Source organism: Cariama cristata, unplaced genomic scaffold (assembly GCF_000690535.1).
Source record: "Cariama cristata isolate BGI_N322 unplaced genomic scaffold, ASM69053v1 scaffold8394, whole genome shotgun sequence".
NCBI lineage: Eukaryota > Metazoa > Chordata > Aves > Cariamiformes > Cariamidae > Cariama > Cariama cristata.
Genome location: NW_009613650.1, coordinates 41,214 through 67,659, shown reverse-complemented (window position 1 = coordinate 67,659; position 26,446 = coordinate 41,214). Strand labels below are relative to the sequence as shown.

At 36.6% G+C, this 26,446-nt stretch overlaps 1 protein-coding gene across 1 annotated transcript in view; it reads left to right on the top strand.

Moving 5' to 3' along the window:
- The window catches only part of LOC104160868 (steryl-sulfatase-like), a gene marked incomplete at its 5' end in the record, with an annotated part of 40,093 nt that overhangs the window by 5,604 nt on the left and 8,043 nt on the right, over positions 1–26,446 (top strand). The window contains 2 exons of the mRNA XM_009699111.1: positions 4,054–4,213; positions 6,815–6,936. Coding sequence (XP_009697413.1) covers positions 4,054–4,213; positions 6,815–6,936 — 282 coding nt within the window. The remainder of the gene's footprint in view (positions 1–4,053; positions 4,214–6,814; positions 6,937–26,446) is intronic.

The following is a 26,446-nucleotide window of genomic DNA, read 5'->3' as shown; positions in this document are numbered from 1 at the left end:
GAATTGACCTTTTTTTCAAATGTATTATATTTTTGTATTCTCTCTGAAGTGATCCAGATTTTTAAATAATCAACCCATCTTGTAATTTTGACTGAAACAAAACATATCCCGAGAGACCATTTCATTTGATTGGAAGAAAGCTCAGATGAGAAGATGTCCAAATGAGCTATTTCTATTACATTCACCTGTACAAGAACAGCTCAGGTTGAAAATTACAAAAGCAGTACATGAAACAGATTAAAAATCAGTAACATAAAGAGTGAGCTTGCCATTGAAAATAAATTGTTGTTTGATAATTTTACAAGGTAAGCAATAGTACCAGTTTTGATTGTCGATATTTGTAGCATAAGGTCCACTACAGATGGGTAGAATAATTAATTTGCTTGTATTTTTCTGTCATTCAAGAGAATAAATTAGGTTTAGAAGCTTCGATTTTAGAAGAATATAAGAAGGAAGGAAAGGGTAGTATGATTATAATCCAAGTGATCTAAGAGAGTTATTTTAAATAATTTTCATCATTCATCATTCAAAATATTAATAATGATATGCGACAGAGTTCCCCTTTATATATCATCCTTTGTAAAAGCTCTATTGCCAGAGTTAGGTAATAGCAGTCAATTTAAACCAGAGGGAGAAAAAAAAGTTATATTCTTTTAGCTAAGATTTGAAATAAGGTTACAATGGAAATGTGACATCAGGTTGTGGATGACTGCAGAGAGTTATGTCTGTACTTTGCCTGCTCCTGCAGATTTTTCAGGAAAGGTGAATGTAGGCTATTGTTCAATATAACACTGAAGGGTACAACTACTCAGCAAGCATAGAGAGCTAGGCATGAAAATATAGCCTGGGGTGTTTTGTGCTGTTTTAAAAACATTTTTAGAAGAATTGAACAGAACAGGATAATACATAGCTAGGCTGCCTAGAGTTTGCCAGGCATACAGACTGCTAGGTTGATGCCTTTTCTCTGTTTCACTGTTGTCAAGTCCAAGCAAAATACCAAACTAACGAGTCAGATCCTGAAATATCAAGAGTTTTTATTTTTAAATAATGACCTTTTGTGGATTTTTTATTTTCTTTCTAATATTTTAGCCATTTGGATGTTTGCTTCATGTTTCAAGCATTAGTAGTGAAACCCTGATTTATTTTTTAAGGGAAAAACAATGCAGATAGCTTGAACAATGTTTAACAGCTAGAGTTTTAAAGACAATGTCTGTCAAGGGATTTGTAATCATATAATGGCATTAAGCAACTCTACTGATGTCACTAAACACAGTTCTAATGAACACTATGTAGGCATAGATAATAGAAGACAGTCTTCCGCAATGACCTGTAATTCCTGCCCTGGTTCCCTGCTATTCCTAACCTCCAGAGATATCAAAAAATTATCCTCCAATTAGTCTTTTGAAAGGAAAACAGCAGTCACAGCTTCATACACATAAGTGAGGAGACAGCCCTGCTGTGGAGTCCATTTTGCTTTTTGTACCTCACAGCAGAGAGGCAGAGTTTGCCGAGTGCTCCCTTTGTGCTTGGGTAATGTGCAAGTTTTCTGTCCTGTTCTGTAGTGATTCGAGAAAATTGTACTGTGAACCTGGGAGAAGTGAGAGCAATCCAATATCTAGGTTTTAAGAATTGCACCATGTGTGGGAATGGAATTCACCACTTACCTTGAAATTGCTCTGTCTTCAGATTACACAGGAGGCAACAGTAAAATAAGAATTTATTTAAGCAATCCAATCTACCTAACACTGTTACTAGGTTCAGACAGGTATACAGAAATAAAAGGAACCTCACACTTAAAGCTATCTATGGTATAGATCAGCTCTTAGAGTTTTTTGTCTGTCCGTACTGTCCAGCTAACAATCTGCTGTGATGTGTGATGCTAGAGCTAGGATCTGTCTCATGGATTAAATCATCTACCTGCTATAACTGTTCACTGAAAATATCTTAATTTGAGGATATCTGTAATTTTATGTCCTTATACTTTTCTTGTATTTTCATTCAGTTTAACTACTCCTGCTCAACAGGATTTTCTGTGAGCCATAGCTCAGTCAGGATACTAATCTTGACGCTTTCGTGCTCGGTAACACATAATCCCCACCAAACTTTTAAAATCCCAATGACTGTTGTACCTGGATACAGTAATCTTTTCTACTGAAGGTGCACGGTCTATTGACACCTACACTGGTCTTGACCCAACGGTATTAACAACTGATCAGCATACTGTTGGGTGAATGCTTCCTTCTGCTAGGTGTCAGACATTTTAAACCTCACTATATAACACCTTTATAAACTTAAATCTACATTTTCTTTAGAATTTTGAAAATCCTATTTGTTACAAGAATGTAACCAAAAATAATCCATACACCTGCTTCCTGAGTTTTAGAATCAGTAGCCACGCACTTTATCCTGAGAATGGAATTGCATTTGACAGAGTGACAGGAGTAAATTTTTAAGACTGCTCTAAAAGACAGATAGTCTTGTTGAGATCTTAACTTGGCCCTGCTTTCCAAAAACAGCTTAAGCAGAGATTATTGCTTAATGTAATTTTGGGTATTAGAAAATCTAAGTTCTCTGATGTCAGACTAGATAATTATGTGTCCCTGACTATTCAATATTATGAATTCTGATAAAGTCTGTGAAAAAAGTAAGCAAAAATCTATTATAACAAAGAATCATGAGCTAAAGTTTTTTTTAGCCACAAGACTGTGTATGTCTTGAGTATGTAATGAATAAAAATCTATGCAAAACAGAGTTTTCTCTCTTGAAGTTGCTGCTTACCTTTTTGAACAGTGAAAAACCTGTAGAAAAACTGTGTTCTGAAGTAGAAAAGATCATTGGGGAGTCAGTAAGATGGACAGCGTGTATGGCAAGGCTTGACACTGAAGATACTAACATCTGTGTGATGCTTCGAAGGTCTAAGAGGCTGAGGAGACAGAACTATTGAAGTACTTTGTTGTAATATTTTGTTCTTTTGTGTTTTTTTTTTTTACTTGAAAAAGGGAGATGCATGAAAAATAGGCTCATAATAATTTTGTTTGAACCATGAATTGCTGTTTGATTCAGTTAATGATAAGGGTTCAACACATATATTGCTCTTCTTTCAGACATTTCTATTATATAAAACAATCTCAATTTAGTTGTAAATGCCTGGCCCAGACCATGCTTAACCACATCCATAACCTGTCTGTTTACCAGAAATATTTTTTCCAAATGATATATTAATTTCAAAGATCAACCTGAAATGCTGCACATAGTCACATGACTGTGTAAGACGTTAATAATAATACTTGTGATAGCTCTTCATACAGAGTTGTGTCAATCATATATTACATAACAGTAGAAAAGTTGTCATAGAATAAACACATTGCCCTTATGCAAAGATGTTGGGAGGACTGGGTAGTGATGGATAAAGTAGAAAGAAAGGAAATGGCTGCAATGTAGTGTTGAATGCAATCAGCTGATAGTGTGTTTGATGCAACTGTGTTGGTTTAGAAGTCAAAAAGTTCTTCACAGCATCCTGAGATCTACCATCACTGTAACGAAATTCTTCCTAATGCATTGAATTGGAGAATTCAGTAACATCCTTAAATTAGTACTTTGTTCTATCTAAAGCCATTAAGCATCATTTTTAATAAAATATCACATATCTTCTCTGGGTTCATACCTCAGACATCGAGGCATACCTCAACTTTTTTTGATTCCTGTTTTTTGGTTATATCTTCACATAGCTTTGTGGCACACTATCTAGACCAAATTCTATATGAAGATTCCTGCAAGGTACCTCTTTATCTCTTGCAGCTGTTATTTAATTTTGTTTGTGAACTAAGTATGTTTTATATGCTCTGTCTAATACATATTAGTAGATTTACTGAGAGAAAGGTACTGATTATAGGTGGAAAATCTAAACCTAGCAAATTAAAAATAAGCTAAATACATTTAATGAAAAAATTCTAGCTGGACAGAACATTTAATATTTGGAAATTCAAACTTGCAGGAGGGGTACTTTTCTAAGAAGAAATTGATTTCTTAGGAAACAATACTTTCATCTTTCAGGTGGAAAATCAATGAACTGGGAAGGAGGTATTCGTGTGCCAGGGCTTCTGCGTTGGCCTGGAGTGATAAAGGCTGGTGCCTATATTGATGAGCCAACAAGTAACATGGATATATTTCCTACCGTAGTCAAACTTGCTGAGGCACAGTTACCCTCTGACAGGTATGCTCTATAGTTATCTCTGTTTTAGAGAAAGTCTTATGACTGTTTTATACATTCTGGTGATGTCTATTAAGATAGAGGTGAGAATGAAAAGAAAAAAATAGATTTTAAAAGCACTTTTTTGTCATTACTTCCAGTAGCATGTTGTCTCTTTTCATATTGACATACTGATATGTTTTACAGAAGCATTATATATAAATACAGCTTAACTTGGTGAACAAACACCAAGCAACAAGAAGATAAGAGAATACCACCAAGAGCAATATACTGCTAAATCAGGACTAGAATTCTTTACTAAAAGCAAAAATTAATGTTTCAAAAAAGGCTCTGTTCTACATGAGTGAACATGGGAAAAAAAAGGAATTACAAGTGTAAATTATTTTGAACTTCAAGAGCTCAACCTAGGCCTCCTTAGTATAACAAAACACATCAAAATGCCAGCTAGGCTTTTCTCACAGTTTTTTTTGTTCTCTACCAAGTTAGTGAAAATAATCCCTTACAGAGTTTTACAGCTGAATAAGAAAACCCACTGGACTTCTAAAATTCATAAGATGATTTATTGATACTCCTACAACCCTGTACTTTGTCTTGTTCAGGAGTTCCCCAGTCTCAGCGGCAAGGTACTTCCACCTAAACTCTGTTGCCATCCAAATCCAGTAAGTGGAGAAACCTGCTGTTATGCATATGCTTTGAACACAGCTACCATACACAAACAGTTTTTGAGCACAAAGCATCCAGAATCTGTGTGAGGAAAACCAGTAGTGAGCAGAGACACTCTGCTAATGATGATTCATTGACTGCTTGAAGGAAATGGCAGGGCAGGACATATGTAAGACATGAAAAATTAGTCAGGCTGGTCCTGAGAGATCCCCTAGAAGCAGTAACTCTGTCAAACCTAAGCAGTTCATATTGTTCTTAATGTGGGCAGATCTTATGCACTTTGTTTTCATATTGCTTGAGTGAAGACTAAGCAACGATGTTTTATTTTAATCTCTTTGATAGAAATCCCAATACTTGTGTAACTTCCATTTACAAGTTGCTCCACTCAGATTCTGTGTAGACTAGATGCCGTAATTAGTGTTTAACGGTAGGTCATGGACTAGCTTGAAGCATTTTTGATCCAGCAGCTAAATTCCTATCACTCCACTGAATTCTTCCTGTGAAGTAAGAGAAATGACTATGATCAGGATTCAGTCACTGGGAGGGAGCAGGTTAAAAAGGAAAGCAGGAGGTGCTCCTAGTTAAAGAAGAAAAATAAGTCATCAGAAAGAAAAATCTCATCTGTCCTCCAGAAACTGACAGTTGTGGGAATGCAAGAGTACTGAACCCATATTACTGGAGACACCCTTTTCCCAATCAACAGGCTGTAGAACAGAAAGACATGCATCTGTCCTGCTCTCACCTTGATGGTCAGCAAGCCTGCAGGGGCGAGACAAGAGTGCATTACTCAGGCAAGAAAACATGACAAATTTAAAGTGGGAATGACTCTAGTTCAACAGACCCCCACAGACAGGGATGGACCCAGAAAGCAGAATTATCAGACGGCATAGCCTTAGGAATTCCAGGATGTTTTCCTGCCCATCGTTTGAGAAGAGTCCTACTCAGAATGGTACTGTTGCACACAACAGATGTCAAGAATTTCATAATCATACGTAGCTCATGGCTTTAAAAAGTGAAGTTAATACCTGTCTTGTAGTAGTTACAGTGACGTGGAAATGGTTTTATATGGTAATGAAAATTAACATAAACATTTTTAAAGTTTCAGAAAAGTTTTTATGAGAAGTTGCTCAAAATGTTTCTAAAAGAATTACCTGCTGATCTGGATATCAGCAAAACATAATTTCCTATAAAACTTCTTGAAATATTTTAAAGTCACACCAGGTCAAAAATGCAGATTGTGATTTCTCCCCTGCCAACTGATTCCAGCAATTCAAAGGCTTAATTTATGGAAACATTTCAACGCCTTTCTTATTTTATAACTCTATTTTGATGTAAATTGACTGACTCCTTGAAAGCATGATCAAAATTGTCCAGCGGCATTTAGAGAATTTATATAAATATGTAGCTCTGTATGTATGTGTGCATGTAGTTGATAAACATATATTTAAACTTAGTTCATTTTCAACTTTGAAATTACTACTTCTGTCTTAAATTCTGGCATACATAATTTTCTGGACAGAGTTCTGATGATTACTTCCAGGGATGCTAACACAGCACAGCATATATTTCTCTTGGTTTAGGGTTACTTTGGCCAGACTAGTCCTAAATAGCTTGAGCAGGTATACCTGGAGGACCATGTTGTAGCAATTTATTCACATATGTCTGGTTGCTTTCTCAGGAAAAAAAAAAAAAAGAAGATAAAAATGGGTTGAGGAAACAACCATTCCTAATGGCAAAATGTAAAATTAAGGTTTCCTTACATGATGTCAAAATCAAAGGGGAAGAACACCTGGAGGTTTTTCTTCGAATTGACCAACTGGAAGTGGCCATTCAGATTTTTATTTTTTTTTTTTTAAGTAGTGGAAGTGCAGAGTTACGATATCATCTCAGTAAAGTGAAGTATGGGTTATTCTTCTGATTTTTAAATGCTTTCTTACTCAGAATTATTGATGGACATGATCTGATGCCCCTACTTCAAGGAAAAGTTAACAGATCCAAGCATGAATTCCTCTTCCATTACTGTAATGCATATTTAAATGCAGTGCGCTGGCATCCAGGAAACAGTAAGTAAACTTGCCTGTTCACATTTTAAATATTTCATGTAATTTTGAGTGCAGCTTGAAAAGAATCAGGAAAAAGCCTTAGGCTACAGTAACAAATAAGTTGTTTAAAATATCTAGCCTTTTTCCTTCTTTTTCACTTTTCTTTTGGCTAGAATGCACCTATTCACCATTTTACTGTTTGACATTAGTTTGCTGCTGTGCGTTACTGTTACATACCAATACAATACTGAGATCTATGGTATCTGAAACTATTTTTTTAAACTTGCCTGAGAGGCAGTCTGTGTTACAGAATGAAGTATTCAAGGTTAACTGTTACATCTTCCTAAAAAGTACAGGTAATAGGATGGCTAGCTTAATAACAGCACAAGTATAATGTCAACCTGGCCATTTTTATTACTGGGATAGCAAAGTATAGGAGAATCACTGAGTCAAAGTCATAATTATCCAATAAATGAATACAGCATTGTAGGGTCCCTTTTTATGAATGATATAATTCTGCTTTGTAGGCCCAAGAGAAAAGCATTGCCTGCTGATTTTCTCCTTTTTAACGAACAGCTCACTGTTTCTGATAGCAACTTCCACATTAACCAAAGCATATTTCCCTTTCTATAAAAATCACTGCTGAATCAAGTCAGACACACATTTGTCTCATCTCAGTTGACACTCAAAGTGACAACTTGTGTTACAGCTTCAAAATTATGATCCAGGACAAGGTTTGGTGTAGCATTTTTTGGTTTAAGTACCTTGGGAAAGGACTTGCTCAATAGTTAATGTGCAAACTTAAAATTAGTTGCAAACTTTGACTCTTGGTCATCTTTAGGCTGACTCTCTATGTGTCTTGGACTTTAAACTAGGGAAAGGGAAAATATTACATATAACACTTATTTACCACTACTTTACCTATATGGCTTGCATTTGATAAATAATCATAAGGAAGAACCAAGCACTCGGAACATGTGGTTATCTAGTACCATTTTATATCTGAGGTCAGATGAAATTATTCTGCGTCATGATAAGAAGAGAAGTAGGCAGAGCTCCAGGCAGGCAGAGAAGCTGTTTTTCTCATACAATGGGAAGTGAAGGGGAGCAATGATGAGGGACTAGTCTATTGTATTTACCGGAGCGGCAACAATGTAGATTGTGATTCTCCCTTTATCCTTTTTCCAAGGCAATCAAAAGAGGAAGCTCACTCAGAACCTGGCAATAACATTTTCATAACACTGGGCTGATTTTTGTATGGAAGGTTGTGATGGTTTAACCCCAGCTGGCAACTAAGCCCCACCCAGCTGCTCGTTCACTGCCCTCTGGCGGGATGGGGGAGAGAATTGTAGGGGTGACAGTGAAAAAACTTGTGGATTGGGATAAAGACAGTTTAATAGGTAAAGCAAAAGCCATGCACATAAGCAAATCAAAACAAGGAATTCATTCACCACTCCCCACTGGCAGGCAGGTGTTCAGCGATCTCCAGGAAAACAGGGCTCCATCGTACGTAACGGTGACTTGGGAAGACAAATGGCATAACACTGAATGTCCCCCTCTTCCTTCTTCTTCCTCCAGCTTTTATTTGCTGAGCATAACGTCATATGATATGGGATATTCCTTTGGTCACTGGGGTCAGCTGTCCTGGCTGCGTCCCCTCCCAACTCCTTGTGCACTGCCAGCCTTCTCGCTGGTGGGGTGGGGTGAGAGGCAGAAAAGGCCTTGACAGTGCTCAACAATAACAAAAACATTACTGTGTTATCAATGCTGTTTTCAGCACAACTCCAAAACGTAGCCTATGCCAGCTAGTCTGAAGAAAATTAACTCTATCCCAGTCAAAACCAGCACAAAGGGTTTTTGCTATGCTACCTTGTCAGCCTACATTGTAGTGTAAGAGTAGGCAATAGCCAGATATTCCTCTCTACTCTCTTTTGTACCAGTCCCCTAGGAACACTCAACACTACCTTCTTTCTTACTTGTCCAATTTCAGATCTTCAAAAATGCCCTTTCCATGTAGACAATGCAATCATATTTGTAAAGATATTTGTTACAGTCAGCTAAAGATTTCCCCCTGTTTATCTCTCTCCCATGTGCTATTGTTGTATAGAGATAAATACACTTGCATTACAGCTGTACGCACCTGATGCTATCTGCATTGCTGTGGGTATTCATGTGGAAAAACAAGTATAGTTGGTTTTTGTTCTGATATCTCAGGAGCTCTATATGAAGCAACTGATAAGTTCAAAGGGCATTATATTACTAGTTAGAGTATTATTGTCTTCTAGCCTCCCACCACAGCTCACTCTTTACAGCTAATTTCAGAGTCCATCCACAGTAACTCTGCTGTGAAGTGATATTTTAGTATTTTAGTGTGTGAAAATGAACACAAGTAAAACAGAAATATAATGCAATGTGCTTTTTTTTTCTTTTTCTGGAGAAGTAGTTATGTCAAACATTTAATTCAAAATGTTGCAGAACTTTTACCTAGCAGCAAAGAACTAAATTAGAAGTATCCTGTAGCAACAGTTCATTTCTTATACTTAGGAATGCATCCAATAAAGTGAGTGAGGCCGTGTTCATTAAAGACAGAGTAGAAAGCTGGAAAATTGTGCAACTTTCACTTACCCTCAGCATGCTACTGTTACCAGTTACAAGGCTGTAAGTCTTCAGAGTTTGAGTATAGACTGATCACAATTCCTAACTCTATGTGTACTCCATGTCTAACATGCTTTATGGCCTAAATAAGTACCACATTCCTCCATGAGCACACACATTTTCCAGTATCCAGTGAAATTCTTCCCTGTGAGGGTGGTGAGGCGGTGGCACAGGTTGCCCAGAGAAGCTGTGGATGCCCCATCCCTGGAAGTGTTCAAGGCCAGGTTGGATGGGGCTTTGAGCAACCTGGTCTGGTGGAAGGTGTCCCTGCCCATGGCAGGGGGGTTGGAACTAGATGAGCTTTAAGGTCCTTTCCAACAAAACCATTCTATGATTTTGTGATTCTATGTTTCTGTGGCCCGTGTTTCCCAGATAGTTAACTAGGTTGACTACAGCTACTTTGGAATTTTTTAAAAACACACTACCTGCAGATTATGCCTGTACATACGGACCAAATGCTGACCAGCTCTGCCTCCCACTAGACCTGAGGCTTAGTGGAAGAAACCATGATAATGTGAAATGAATAACCCCAGTCATGTTCAGCATCTTCTGCACTGCCCTGGTGATGGGCCCTTATTGGAAGGAGCAGTTGTCCAACAAGTCTGAGACTACATTAAAGACACCTGATCCCTTCATTAAATGTGTAATTTCAATTAATTTTAAAGATGCACTTTTTGAAGAACAAAGCAGCAACAGCCAGAAATTCAGAGAAGAGAAAGCTAACAACTGATAAGGAAAATGTTATTTATTTATTTATTAACTGAAGTACAATCCATTCTAAAGAAAGGGTAAAAGCACTTATTAGTGCATATATTCTCATATTTCTTGCTATATTGATTTTCTGTGAAGTCTTTGTATGTCAGCTTCAGCTTTCCTATTCCACTTCTTTACCTAGGCACTCAAAGTGTAGAATTAGCTTTGATCTTAAGGAAAATTGCATATACCAGGAACTGAGAGGGAAGCAAAAGTTCTGCTTAGCCATTTGGTCCTTTGTTGCCTCCATCACTCCACAGTTCCCTTAGTAACTTTATCTTTGCCATTGTTAGATTTCCACTGTGTTTCAGTCCAAAAAACCTTTTTTTTTTTGGTATAAATTTTACTCTTAGGCTATATATATGGAAGAGATAAATTTAGTGTATGTTAAATTTATAGTACTTGCACACCTTTCACTTCCTTGCAAGCTTCTAGAGTCTGACTTAAGCAGGTTTGTTTCTCACATCATTCAGGGAAGGTCAGAAACTTCAGAGTGAACAATTACCATTTTACATTTATATATTTAGAGGCTAAGCATTCCTCATAACCAAATCAATACACATCTTCATTAAGACGTATTAGGTCAGTTATTGCATTCACAATGTACTTTCCCCTTCATCAGCCCTTTGAAGGAGCATTTAGAGGGTATGTGCTACACAATGCTCTTCTCAACCAGCACTTCAAAATTTAAACTCTCTTCTACTTTCTTCCTCTTTCTCAGCCACAGAAAATAAGCTAAGACCATTTTTAAATTCATGCTTCTTTGATTCACTTACATTTTGCCTGATACTAAAAAATAATGCACATTATTCTTCACATTCTGAATTAGAAAAGAAATGAAATATCAGGCAATTTTCTTTGCTCATGATTCACGTCTTGCTCTCACAGACTCATGCATGTTGACACTTGCTATCAGTGCCTTGGAAACAGCCAAGATGTGAAGTTCTAGCCCTTGGAGGATGATTTCCTGTTATTTTGAAACCTTATAAATATGTGTAATTTAATTGATCTGTTAAAAATACAGAGAGGAAGACATACTAAAACAGCTTCAGCAAAGTACTGTGATTTCCCATTATCAATGGTTATTCTCCATGGCTGCCTGGTGTACCATATAAGTACCAATATATGAAAGCAACACCTTTGGAAAAAAAACCCAGAACTTTTCTTTCTACCTAGTAAGGTGTAATTGTTTAGGATTTTTTAAACATTAAAAATTTACATTTAAACCAAAGCAGGTGTAGGATCTGCCTTTATTTTCTTACGCTGAGTCACCCAAAGTTTTATGTAGCTTTCTGTTAGTTGGGTACGTCAGATTATGCTTCAGCCTATTTTAAGTCTGATCACGTGGTCTTCTGCTAGTGCAAATAGACCAGTACTTGTGTATTTGCTGAAGTTATAATTTAGCATATCTGAGTACTAAAAAACTATCAAGAACTCTGTCTCCAGAACATTACTGGCATATGAATCTGTACTATTAAAAATGCATTGCTATGACAACTTAATTGTAAGGAGAGAATTCATCAGATACAGAGAAAATCTACTGTTGAATGGAACTACTGCATCTTTCAGACTCTTCTGATTGTGTGGAAAATTTTCATTTGATAAGGAGGAAATATATTGTAATCCTGTGTAGTAAACATTGAGAAATGTAATTCAATGCAGTCTGTACTATAAAGAAATTATAATCTTCACAGTATTTCAGTACTACTAATAAAAATATTGTAATGCTTCTGATAAATGCTAGAGTGACTTTACTCGCAGCACTTCCCCTTTTCTATTTCAAAATGGATTTCTTTATTCAGTGAAAATGTCATTCAGTAAACAAAACAAAAAGAGACTTGCTTTGGCAAGTTAAATTGAAGCACACTAGACCATAGAACCAAATTAGCTTATCATGCAAATATAATGACTTTTAAAGACAGTAGAAGTTCACTGAAAAACTTTACATAGAAATTTTCCACTTTGCCTCACTTAGCAAATAGGATACATTTCGATCAGTGTTTATTCTGAGTTTCTTGTATGTTGTGATCTACTGCAATTATTGAAAATAGTTCAATCAAATTCACCAACCAGAGATTCTTTCTATATTATCACAGATTTCATAGTTATTCTGATTCCTGGCTGTTGCAATGTCCTCCAACATCCAACTGTCTACAGTATTTCATAAGATGTATTTTGCCCTTTGGCTAGGGATGATGGGATCTTCCCAGTTATGCATTTAGCCTTTTCTGCAGTTTCAGCTGTTACAGTTTAAAACCAAGCAAAAAGGGAATGAGAGAGGAATATTTTCTATTTTGCAGTTTCAGACTGAATACATAGGATAAATTTACAGAATAGTGAGGTTTTTTTAAGAGGTTCCTCTAGATTTAGTTTGACAAAAGACATTGGAGGCAGAATAAAGAGAGGACAAAGCAGGAAAAATATGCTCATAAAGGCCATTTTGTAACAACTTCTGGTTTGGACAGGTACAACCTTTCTTGTGAAATGTAATTAAACTAAGACCTGTTTCTGAAGAAGTGAAAGTAAGAAGAGGAATACCTTGTACTTTTCCTTACCTCTCAAAAGGACTATGATATGTATGCCTTAAGGGGTGATAAGGGTTACATTATTAATTAAGAGGGCTTGCATTATTTACAATGCCATTCTTAGCTTTCTTTTTGGTAATACCACATTGAGTCTTAATAGTTAAAAACTGTAAACTGAATTCATGTGCTTAAAGAACGCTAACTTGTGAACACAATGTTGTCCTGAGAGAGAGAGTGCAGGAGATGGAGTCTAGGCAGGTAGCAAAAACTGGGAAACCTCTATGAAACTCTGTAGAACCAGCTTAAAGCTTTTTTCCTATGGTCAAGTTCTCGCTGTGAGGGTAGGTGAGGCTAGTGATTGTCACTAGCAAATGGAAATGAATTAATTTGTATGTGAGAGATATTTTGGAGTGTAAGTGGTGACAATATACTTCTATTTGAAAATATCAGCCCTCTCTTGTTCAGTCCTCTTAGAGCGTTTAAGAAACGTAATCATTCAGACATCCACAAAGTAAATTAAGAGTTCTGTTTTCTCTGAAGTAGAAAATATTAGAGATATCTCTAAAATGTTGATATTTTAAAGGTATCTCTTAATATTGCTTCTACTTTCTTAATATAAATAAAAAATTTCAATTCATATAGTCTCTGAAGCCTCATAAGTGGGTTTCCACTCTCTTCCTCATTACTTTCTTAGTAATAGGAGAGTAATTTTTTCATTGTGTTCACCATACAATGAATGAATGCTATGGTAGCTTCATATGTAAACTGTGGGATGTGCTTGTTGTACTCAGTAGACCCATTGGCAGAGTCCATACTCTTGCCTAGCTTTTTCCTGTTCTTTTGCTTGCTTCCCTGAGGAGCTTTTTCCATTTATGCTTTACTTACCTTCTCTATGATGAACAAAGGACTTAGAGGATGGTGTTACAGATTAGTAAGGATTCACACTGACCCTGAGAATGCCAAAAGCTGTAGTTTCATTGCTTAAAAATATAAAGGAATGTAAATTTGATAAAAGTTTGATGCAGGACTTTCTTCTTTTGCACAGCATCTTCAAAGAGGGAGATAATACTACCATGTGACTATAACTGCTGTCAAGGAAACATTTTGCTTTCTTACAAAGAAATATCTTTTTTTTAATCAAAACTTATCCTACCAATCTCATATCTTTTCTTAGAAAAGAACAGATGGAAAAGGATAAGAAAGAAAGGATAAACATTTGAAGGAGTAAGATTTTCCTATTGTCACAAAAATTTTTGCTTTCTAGCTAGAAAGAATAGACTGCTGTAGTCATAGTAAAATTGATGTCAGAACACTTTTGTCTCAGAGAGCCATTCCCCCAGTGAAAGACTGTGGTAAATGTCCTTTGACATTGACATTATACACACAGACTTTCAGTGATCATATCATAGTGCTTTTTCATCATATAAAAATAGCAACCATAACATACTGGTCTATTGAATCCAAGATATCCTGACCTAAATTAGTAATGTTCTTAGTGAACAGAGAAAGGTTGACAGCTTTCAGTGATAATATAAAGGCAAAGACATTTAAAGTAGCTAATACAGTATTATTTAAACTTCAACTTGAATGGCGTGCTGTCAGGTATTGTGTCATGCACTTGTGACCATACAAAGGAAAAATCTTACAGATTTTTTTCCTGTATACTCCACAGCTAACACTTACATAGAAAAAATTACCTGAGTTAGAAGAACTGTCTGATAATTTTTTATCTATTTGTAAAGTTAACATTAGTCAAAACAAATATAAATAACAACTACATAAAAGAGTAGATAAAAATGCACTGCAATTTTCAAAAATGAATTGCAGCTTACCAAGTAACATAAAAAGTGGGTCTTTAACAATTTCTGGAGCATTACACTTCCAAAAATATCTTTAGTTCAGTGTTGGATTTGAGCCTGCAGCATTCTGGGTGTTACATTCAGAACATAGCGCTGATTCATCCTAATTTTAAAATCGGATTCAAATGGCATATGTTGTCTTAGGCAATGTTCTTCAAGGGAAGTAGTTAATGCATGCACAACCCACATAGAGTATTCTGTGTGCCACAGCCTCTAACATCCTATTACTCCTAGAAAATAAAGCAAAGTATTTGTTTATTAGACAAATTCCCTGGAAACCTGACTGCGAAGAGCAAGATGACTTCTCAGTATGCCATAAAACTAAAGTAATAAAGTATGCCATGAAAGGCAGAAGAAATAATTGCAGAAGAAAACAGTGGATGCTTGACGGGTGGGTGCACTTGGACAATATTATGCTGGAGGCCATTGTGCATCTGTGGATGATGTGCTCTGTACCATGTAGTTGCTGAGTGTAAGTCCTGATCAGTACTTTGGAAAGACAACACAACCAGAAATATTCAATAATCAGTGTAAATGTATTCAGCCTGAGAAAAGCTCACATTCCAGTACAAACAGTGAGTGTTCTGTTGATTTCAGAGATTTTTATGTAGTCCCAAACTATTGGAGGACACATAATGCATTTCATTTTTCAAGTATCTTTTGTTAAGATATCCAGAGTTTCCTAAAACTAAAAGGAAGAAAAAATCCAGCTTTTTAAATTAGTTTCTTGTTTTATTGTTCTTAGTAGGGGACTTTTGCAGATGAGTTTGTGTAAAAGCTTTTTAAACTGAAGGAGACTGTATTTCACTAGTAGTTTCTTGTCATAGTTCTTTCAATGACCTCTTAGTAGAAATGCAAAGTCCATGAAGTAGTATAGAACAAGTTCCTACAGATAGTGATATTTTTCAAAAATTTATTGAAAATAATTCTTCAGATGCAGTTCAGTCATATTCAGCAGAATAATAAATATAATACATTTTTTTTTATTGACTCCATGGTCTCCTAGATGTGGGGGTCTAATGCAAACATTTGTCAGACTCACTCACTCACTCCTCTTCAACACTGGCATTTTAAAGCAAACAGATTTCTGCCATTCATAGTAGGAGGGGGAAGTTAGAAATCATAGTGCAGTCACAACGTTAAAAGTCAACAAGACCATAAAGCCTCCATAAAACTCATGATAATTTAACACTTAGAATTAGCACTAGTGCAATAAAGAAAGGCTGACCCTTACAGTATCGGAAAGTATTAGTCATCCATAAGATAATTTTGTCATTCCCAAGTGTGTGCTAATTTTTCATTTACAACCTGTTACCTGTCTGTTTTACATTAATTTTTAAATGGTATTAATATCACAGAAGCAAGCTTCTCAATCATCTCACTGGCTCAGTGAGAAGAGTAGATTCTTCAAGACTCAGTAGATTCTTCAAGACTAACTTAATTATATTATCTGGGCTCTCTTCAATGCCATAGGATGTTGTACAGGCAGGTTGTCAGACTGTAGCTCTGATCCATCTGTATGATCCTGTTCAGTGACAAGTGGAGACTGAATCTCAGTCCTAAACGCATTATAGTTACCTTAGCATAAGTTCATATCCTTGATAGCAAAACTACTTAGCCAGGAAAGCTTTAAAGTTTGGGCTTAACGATATCTTGATCTGCTGCACTGCTGCTGATTCCAAACGAAACGTAATTCTCTACTCTAGCACTTCCTTATAGAATGGTCATTTTAGAAGACTGAGTTGATTCACACCTTTTTCTTTTTTTCTGAATAGATAATTTTTTTTCCCCCCCCGCCCAATTCCAAGCTCTAAATACTTTCTATCTTCCAAAAACCAGCACTGTTAATTAATCAGTTGGTGGAGCTCCTAAAACACTACCACGATACATATACACAGAATTAATTAGAGGGAATAGCAAAGTATAAATGGTCTCATGGAAATTTTTAGTCTAGCGCTACAAAAGTATGAGGTAGAAATGCTAGACAAGACATTGTGAGTAAATAAATCCACCTGACTGAAGAATTACTTATTCTCTAAAAAGGATATCTGAACTCTCTGTGGAGTTTCTTTTAAAGACATCTTTCTCCAATTCTAGAACATTATGGAAAACATTAAAATAAGGACTCATTCGTTTCTCATGGCCACGATGTCTTAGAACTGCGAATCCTTTAGTCCCACTCGTGTCTAGGTCCACTCTTTTTCCTACAGCTTTTCATGGAGGCACTTTCATGCACTTTCTTTACTTCTTTTGTTCGTTTCTCAAGTTATGCCAACATTCAGCCTAGCAAATGGGGATTTATTGCAACTACATTGCTGTTTGCTTTTAATCAGCTGTTCCTTTTTTCTCCTAGACATGGTGAAGTTGTATTAAGAGAAAATGCAGTTCCTGCCTACAGTAGGTAGACTGTGGATATTAAGGCATTTGTATAAAAATGGAATTTGCTGTAGCATTTCACTCAATGTTTTATGCAGCATACCCAACTTAGAAGCTAAACCAATGTTTTTTGCATGAAACGTCCTCCCATTTTATCTGCATCAGGTGCACTGTATAATATCATGTTTTTATTGTCTGATTTCTCAAAGCCTAATCCTCAAACTTAATTTTGATTCAGAAGTATTATATAAAAGTTGAAAGTGATGAGTTACACCTATAGAGAATGATACTGACAGTTCTATAATGCTGAGTGGTAGATTGATTTTAGTATTTATAGCTGACAATGATTTTTGGATTCTGGAAACAATGCTACTAAAGCCAATTTTCAGCTGTAGCCAGAGGCTCTAAAAGCATATATCTTTATGATTCAGAAACAACTGTTCAGGTCAGTTTTCAAAAAGCACCTTAGAAGAAAGCCAAAGATAAACTAAACTTTTTTCCAGAGAAAATCAATTTTATCAATAAGGACTATTTGTATGTAAGCCATGAAGGCATGAGCTTATGCTTAAGTATGAGGAGAAACATATGTTTTGCAAAAGTGAAGATGGTTTGAATAGTGCTGTGAGAGGGAAGTTTTGCCGTAAATGCTTGGAATTTGCTAAAAAACCAAAATATCATCTGGAAGGATTCATCCTAACAGAGCTGGTCAGCGTAAGAACACCAAAGGTAGAATCAAGTCAACGAGAGAGAGAATAAAATGTAGCTGTTGTGTCATGCTGAAATTGAGGATTTGAATAGCTGACTATTTTTTAAAACAAACATAGAAAGCACATGGAATTTTGTTTGGAGTCCTGTTTGCAAAGGTCACTTTTAAACTTTGAAGGAAAACTTTGAGACTTTATATATTATTTTGATTTTCATTCTCTATTTTTGTCTTTTTAGTACTGAAAAAAGTTTAGTAATCTGATGCTTTCTTTAGTTGTAGAAAATAAATTATGATACTTGAAATACAGATTATAATAGATTGAAATCCATTATGAAAAATGGATTATAATACTTGAAATACTTGGATTATGGCATTTGGATTTATCAAAATTAGCACCATTTACAGTTTTTTATACAACTAAAATGATTCTATTGAGTATCACACTTTGACAGTTTGCAGGTTTACCCTTCTGAAAATCTTGCAAAGTGCATTAACATGCTTATCTTAGCACAGGAGTAAGTGCTGAACGCAAATGTCTCAGTTTAGCTTCACGGTCAATGGAGACATAATCAGTGAGTGGATAGAAAGGCAACTGGGAATTGCAAAAAATTGTAAAAGAATACAGGTTGTTTGTTCATCTGCTTCAGTTCATTCAGCTCTGCCCTAGCAGAGATGCTAGGTCATTTAGAAGTTCTGGTGATCTCAAGAATGTCAAGTAGCTCAAAACACCAGGACTATGTAGTGGCAACAAAAGGCTGGATTAGAAAACCATGCTAGTTCACAGCGAGGCTGTAATAATCATGAAAAGGTACTGAGAAATGCTTAAACTAGATTTTGGAACTTGATACTAAATAGATTATACAATGCTTGTAGCTCCTGAGCATTATCAAAGGCCTCTTTTTTTCCCCCTTTCATATTCCAAAATATTTCAGGTCTCCAGTAGGGGCGTGTTTTAATTTTTACCAGTGCTTTTAAATAGTTACAACATACTGATTTTTGGCATTAAAAAAAAAAAAAAGGAACTAAGTAGTGAGAAGTATATTTAAATGTTTAGCAACTAGCAGGTTGAGCTAAAGAAAAGTAAATGTACTACTTGTATTTCACAGAATATTTTTGAGTATGTATCTTTCAAGGCATCTAATCCAATTATCAGTAACCATGAGAAGTGTTCGTATTTTGAAGACAGAAAATATGCTAAAGTCAATGTATTAGTGTGACTCTTTAACACAGCTTAAATATGAAAAATTGTTACAATCAAGTGAGAAAATTGAGTATAAATTACTTGAATACTGCAAAGGATTATTCCGTTTGTGGAGACTCCTCAGACTTAAGATTTTGGCAAACGATTACAACTAACAAGGACAGTGTCTACAAGCACAATGACCTGAGTATACCCCACTAAGTATTGCTTCATGTTGTCAAGCTTGATAAATCTGTGTTATTGCCATGACATGGAAGGGTCAGCAACAGGTTTGTACCTCATTGACATGTGAACCTCAGTGCTTGGCTGAGCCTGTCAATGCAGTCTCTGCCTAGACACACAAGAAAAAGTTCCCATGACAATTATACTTGGTCTTGCCTAACCAATTTCAAGCAATTTGTTTACTTTGTGGACTAAATTGACCTCAGATATATCTTTATCACTATTCGTTGTTAGATTTTATATTTCAGTTGCCACATATTCGGACAAGATGTATGAGAACACATTGTGTCTCAGACAGGTAGAAGAGTACCTTTAGGAATGCGTAAACTATCTGCATTCTTGGTCATACAAGGATCTACATGGCTGTGTAATATGTCTGTATAGGGGCATCTTATTCTTCCTCTGACCAATTTTTATCTGTTCTTGGGGAGATGACTGTGGAAGAAGACAGCCTTTTTTACGTTTAATTTTTTGGTCTCTAGACAGACCTGTGAGATCCAGCAAGACAGGAAAACCTTTCAAAGTGAAGATGTGGATCTAGGTGATAGGAAAATTGTTTACCAAGTCCATCTGCCTGGCCTGACTTCCATTTGAATGCAGTTTAATTGGGAGATTTCCTAATCTCTAATCCTAACTGAGTTTCAGGTTTCTTTTTATGTCTACACAGCCCAAGTGCCAAGACCTCAATTAGGACTACTGACTCAGTACTAGTAAAGAAACAGAGTTGAAGCTTGGGCATGTTCAGTGCAAATGCCAGTCAGTTAGAGACATCTTTGGAAGTGCAAGAGCCAGTTAAACGACCATGTAAACATTGCCTGGATTCATATGTTTTAATTAATCACTAGACTGAGGTTGTGGTAAACGTCTGTCAGTGTGTGATACACTATAGAATGAAGCAGAATGGATTACTGCAAGCCACTGCTGAATGCTAAAACAAACCCGTTTTACAACTGAAAATCATTTATGTAATCTATTTTCCATTCCAACACATGAGGAATATGTGTATGGCTACTTGCCTTGTGGAGAATAGAATAAAAATACATACAAGGAGCCACAGTAGTGAATACAATAGAAAAACATTTCCTGGTGTTTCCTGTTACTGTTACTATTGCAACAGATCTTTAAAGACTATTTTGACAAAGAAACCAGCTAAAATTGAGAGATGAAGACTGAGTTTGCAGAACTATGAATTAAAAATTGAACGTAAGCTTCAAAAGCCAAAAAACAACTATGCAGATGTTTGTATTTCACAATATCCTTTCAGTGCTGTCATCACTCTTAACTGCCGTGAGGAGGGAAATCTTTGGAAGTGCAAGAGCCAGTTAAACGACCATGTAAACATTGCCTGGATTCATATGTTTTAATTAATCACTAGACTGAGGTTGTGGTAAACGTCTGTCAGTGTGTGATACACTATAGAATGAAGCAGAATGGATTACTGCAAGCCACTGCTGAATGCTAAAACAAACCCGTTTTACAACTGAAAATCATTTATGTAATCTATTTTCCATTCCAACACATGAGGAATATGTGTATGGCTACTTGCCTTGTGGAGAATAGAATAAAAATACATACAAGGAGCCACAGTAGTGAATACAATAGAAAAACATTTCCTGGTGTTTCCTGTTACTGTTACTATTGCAACAGATCTTTAAAGACTATTTTGACAAAGAAACCAGCTAAAATTGAGAGATGAAGACTGAGTTTGCAGAACTATGAATTAAAAATTGAACGTAAGCTTCAAAAGCCAAAAAACAACTATGCAGATGTTTGTATTTCACAATATCCTTTCAGTGCTGTCATCACTCTTAACTGCCGTGAGGAGGGAGGGCATATATAAAATTTATATCTTGTCATGTAATGCCAAAAGCACTTTCAGTAGTTTTGAGGAAGTACAATGTGCAACTGAATGGCTTTAGACTGCAAGCTGGTTTATATTCTATTTATTTATATTACTTCCTAAAATAATGGGTTAAAGCCCTTAAAATAAACCATAATCTATGGGAACATACACTTAGACCAGTAAAAAGGTGTAGAATTTCATTCTCAAGGATGAGGCTTTCTTTATGTAACTCATCTTTGTAACTGTCTTGTGTAACAGAGCGCGGGCCTCATAGTTCCACAATAAACAATAATAAATGTTGGATTAAGTTTGTGACATAAACACCCTCTTCAAAGATACTTTGAGGCATGCTAGGATTATTGCATTGAATTATATAGTTAGTTAAAAATAGGAGATCAAGCCAAAGAGAACAAACATTGTCTTTACCACCTCATTCACAGTAGTAGTCTACCTACCCTTCTTCAACTGTGCTTCAGAGATTGGAGGGGGAAAAAAAAAAATCAGAATTCATTTTGCCACTCATGTATTGTGGGAAAAAAAATCAAAAACCCCACCCTTCATGGCCCGTGAAAAGGATTGGCTAAAAGTTTTAAGTTAGAATCTGGATTGTAGTCATTTTGAGGAGAGAAATCAAACACTGCTTGAAGTCCTAGCAATGTTGTGCTTTTTCAGCATAAAAATGTAAAGAGATACAACATAGAGACCGAAGGACAATGGCTGGAGTTTCCCAGCTCCATTTCTTCTTTCTTCTAGTTTGAGATGAACTCACTCCATGGCTGATTACATCTCAGCTGAGCACTCTGGGTGTGGTGTAGGACTATTCTATGATACTGAATCTCTCCATCAGGCCCAAGAGGTGGGAAGGGCTTTGCTCAACTACTGCACCTGAGTCCATGCACCACATAGATCAAAACCACCTGGACTTACCTGGATATACTAGGTAGTATGTCATGTATACATATCTGTGTATATGCTAGAAGAAGAAAAGGCAACAAGATTTTACTAACTGAGGAATTTATGTTTGGATTTAGAGGATGTTGCTAAGCAGACGTGAGTTCAATCTTCAGTGAGGTAAGATCTGAATGCTGAACACTGATTTTTCTACAAGGTAGAGTTGTCCAGTGAACAGGACACTTCTCTCAGACTTGGTAAAACTTGATTCAGGTTTCTTCTGCCTATAGACCTCGAGACAACATTAAATAAATCACAGTATCAGTGTAGCAAAGAAATAAACCAGTTTTTATTAACTGTTTTATTAAGCAACAGCACAGATTGCTGAAAAAATAATTTACTCAATTTTTTTTTTCCTCAGATAGTTTGCAGTAGGAGATTTGATGGGAGTTGAGGAGCATATGCAGATCCTTGCTTAAACAATTAGTTGAGCACACAGCAGCTTCAGTCACAGATTACATTGTACTTGGCTAAATTTAAGCATGAAGTTATTATTTGTATTAAGCTGAAGTAGAAATACTTTGTTGAACTGAAGGCAAACAAGATGAAGTCATCCTCTCATTAAATTAAGAGGGATTTTAACATTCACTTCACTCTACAAAAGGTGTAGAAATGGAATTTAGAATAGACAATGCAACAGGTAATTGAGGGATGGGCAAACCAGATGAACTTAGACAATCACCTGCACTAAAATCTTTATTTAAACTCCAGCAAAAGTTTGTGAAGGATTTCTATTTGAAAAAGTTAGTAGATAAAACACTAAGTGAAAGGAATGTGCCAATAAAATGTCTTTGTCTTCTGCAATAAAGGAAATGAATGATAGTAGCACAAAAGTTACAATAGAAGACACCATCCATCAAGAGAGCTCTTAAAAAATACATTGTAGGGAACAATTGTGCAGTGGCAGGGGGATGAATTAGATGACAAAAGGAAAATTCATTTGAAATATCTGAAATGAGCTTTTGTTCTTATTTGCTACAACTGGAACAGAGGAAGCTGCATACATGCATGTGAGAAAGATACAGGCATCGCCTGTGAGTCAATGCATAGGTACTGTAGCTAGTGACTGTATTTCAAAGATCATTGCATATTCATTAAGGATGAGTAAGACTCATTAAAAAAAGTATACAGAGGTAACATATATGAACAAGGCAGGCAAACCTCTCTGTATTTTCTGGCCACATCAGTTAAATACGTAGGTTTTACGTATACTTGAGAGGAGGAGATGTTTAAGCTGCTATCTAAGAACACTTTCATAAGCAGCAACACCTTGTAGATAAATATTTGATATCAGAAAGCAAAATGAAAGACAGACTAGAGAATGCTGGAGAGACAAGAGGTTTGACTCTCTAACTTGGAGTGACACTTCACTCTAAAAGTGACTCTGACAGAACTGTAAGTGACCCCAGCACTGGCAGTGCCTTTACTGACAGAGCAAGCAGAGGTGGGTATTGATAATGGGGTCCCCCAATAGTCCCAGGCCATGCAAATGGTGATTCAGGGTCAAGGTCCATTCAGGGAGTCCAGTCGGGAGCAGGAGGAGATGGGAGCACAGACAGAGCTGGAAGAAAGGCTGCAACCCAGGACCATCCAGGGAACTGGCACTCCTGCAGCACCACTGGGGTAGGGACTGATGGCCTGGGGCTGAGCTGAAATGGGAATCCTGGTCCATGGGCAGGGTGCATGGATGGGGGTCTGCCCTAGGGCTGGGCAGGGCCAGTGAGGCTCTTTGGTGCCCTCGAGGCTCTTGACACCTCAGATTTTTAGCAAATTCTGAGGATGGTGATGACAACATGTAGATGTCTACAGTGTAAACACCTGCAGCTCAGCTGACCTGAGCTGATCACTCTCATCAAGAGAGAAACAAGCAGAATTCTTCTTACCCTAAAGCAGGCTCCAAACAAAAGTAAGAAGCAGATCAGTATAGGCTGGGCTCTAGCTTACATAAAGACCTCCACATTGCAGTGATCCAAAATTAAGTGAGGTGACCAGATTGTCAAAATGCATACTAAGTAGCAGCGTAGTGACGAGAAATAAATCCTACTTAGTACCTTGAATTTAAAATGAGAAATACCTTGCCACCTTTTTCACAACATTATTATTTTGCTAAGTGTCAGGAAAGATACTATGGGAGTCTTTTGAAGTTGACTGGGTATTTTAGGCTCATGTCATTTAATTAGTGTCATTTTTCTTTTAAATCAGCAGAGGTTTAAATAAGGGCCTGTCTGCAATATGCAATAAATAAGACAGCCAGGTTAGACTGTCTAGTAAAATACAAAGGAATTGGTTTTGTAGGACAGAGTGGCATTTTATCAATGTCATGAAAGAACTGACAAGAATGGTCAGAAAAGAAAACCATGGGTGAAGTACAGATCCTGATTTGAGTTACACTGGCATAAAGATCTTTAAAATCTAATTAAGAAAGTGCCACTTGCTTTGCTTGTTCAATGTTCCTTTTAACACAAGACTAAAACAAGACATTTACCTTGTCTGTTAGCTATCAGCTCTCTGAGAATCTTTTTATTGTTTCTCACAGATGTTGTTGGTGAATGGGGCAGCTCTTAATGTGGAGCCATAGGTGTCCTTCCCCAAAAGCAATTTATATACTTCATGAAGTCTCATTAAACCTCATTCCTTGTCACCAGCCTTTGTCTTAATAGCAAGACACAGTGGCAAAGTAATCTATCAGAGAAATTGTACAGAAACTTGTAACAATAAGTAATAAGTTTCCATAGATACATAGACACATCTTTTACTGATATTTATACATTTGCATGTTACAGTCTACAGCAAAGTTTCTTCTTGAGATTTCCTCAACTGTAGAATGCAAGTGCTGCAGACCACTTTTCTGATTTTGAGGGTCACCATGCATGAAAAACACTAAAGTGTCAGCACGATGTGGATTTAAGTCTGTTCTCCACTGGTTCAGCTACACAATCCCATGAAAGACTTAAATAGCACCAAGTATCTAATTCACAATATATAGGTCATGGGAGAAAATTCACTTTTCCTTCAGTAATAACTCATGAGTCTTCAGGCTACTTACACCACGTTTTTGTAGGACAAAGAACACCCCCTTTCTCCCCTCTGAACTGTGTCATTTTACCTTGTTTTCATTTTTTTCCTATCTGTTTATTCCCCTTTCCCTCTCCATTTCTGTGTGTTTAGTCTCACTGATAGCGAATGTCCTTTTGATTCTCTTAATTGATCAAACCCTTGTGTGACTCTTTCTCTTCTGCAACTGCAGAGGCTGTAATAAACTGTGACCCTCGTGAGGGTTTTCATGTCATTTGCTTTTTCTGTTCTTTAGTCTCACAAGTTCCTTCACCTCCACTGTTCTCTCTAGAGAAGTCTCTTACCTTAGAAGTGGCTTTTGTTTGTTTGTTTGCTTTAAGATCTTTTTGGCTTCTTTCTTTGCTTCTGGTTTTCTTCTTTGATGATAGCAAGAAGATTTACCTTTTTGCACTGCATGAAACCTCTGAGTCACTTATTAATGTTTCTTGCTGAAGTCCGTTGCGATCTTTTAGTCTACTTTATTATTGAAGATATTTTTTTTCCCCTGCTTCCTAACTTGCATTGTGAACATCATCTTCACTCTTTGTTTGCTCCTTGTTTTTTTCTTCTCTCTCTGTACCTCATCTTGCCAGTTTCATGGAGGCACCACGATCAATAAAAACCTCCAAAAATTCTAAATCATCTCCCAAATCCCTTCTGTGTTCAGTGTTTCAACCGCAACAGCTGGAGGAAGCAGAACAAGCATCAGGTGTCATTTACCTAAACTATCTCATTAAGTGTTTTAAATTGCTATCTTGATCCTCATATCAGAGCAGCTGCAGCTGAATTTGGGTGACACAGTATGGGCATATTATTTGGTAAGCGTGAAATAACAAAACTGCCGAAGGGGAGAAGAGCGTTTCTAGCTTGAACAGACACCACAAAACTGTTTATATCAAACTCAAGAAAATTGACCTAATCAACTGATACACATTTCTACTAACAATATTTTAGGTAGGAAAGTGTTTCCTCTGACAAACATGACAAATACTGTTACAGTATTTTCTTGCCTCTGCTCTACTCGGTGACACTGGCAGCAGAGTTATTGTGAGGCTCAGGCAGAGATATTTATACCCTGGGACTTGCAGTGCTCCACTCCCCACCAGTATTCCCCTACTTTGGAAGAGAGAACAAATAAAGGGAAGGGACACTCCCCACCAGTATTCCCCTACTTTGGGAGAGAGAACAAATAAAGGAAAGGGAAAAAAAAAAATAAATCCTGTTCTTTTTTAAAGATATCTACCCTATTCCTAATCATAGCAAGAGCATAAACCGAACTTCCTAGTCTAGTTAGTTAAGTTGAAATGAAATGGAGACCTTCTTTTCTTTTTCTTTCTGTTTTTTGTCTTACTGGCACTTCCCTTTCTTCTGGTTTAGATTGCAAAC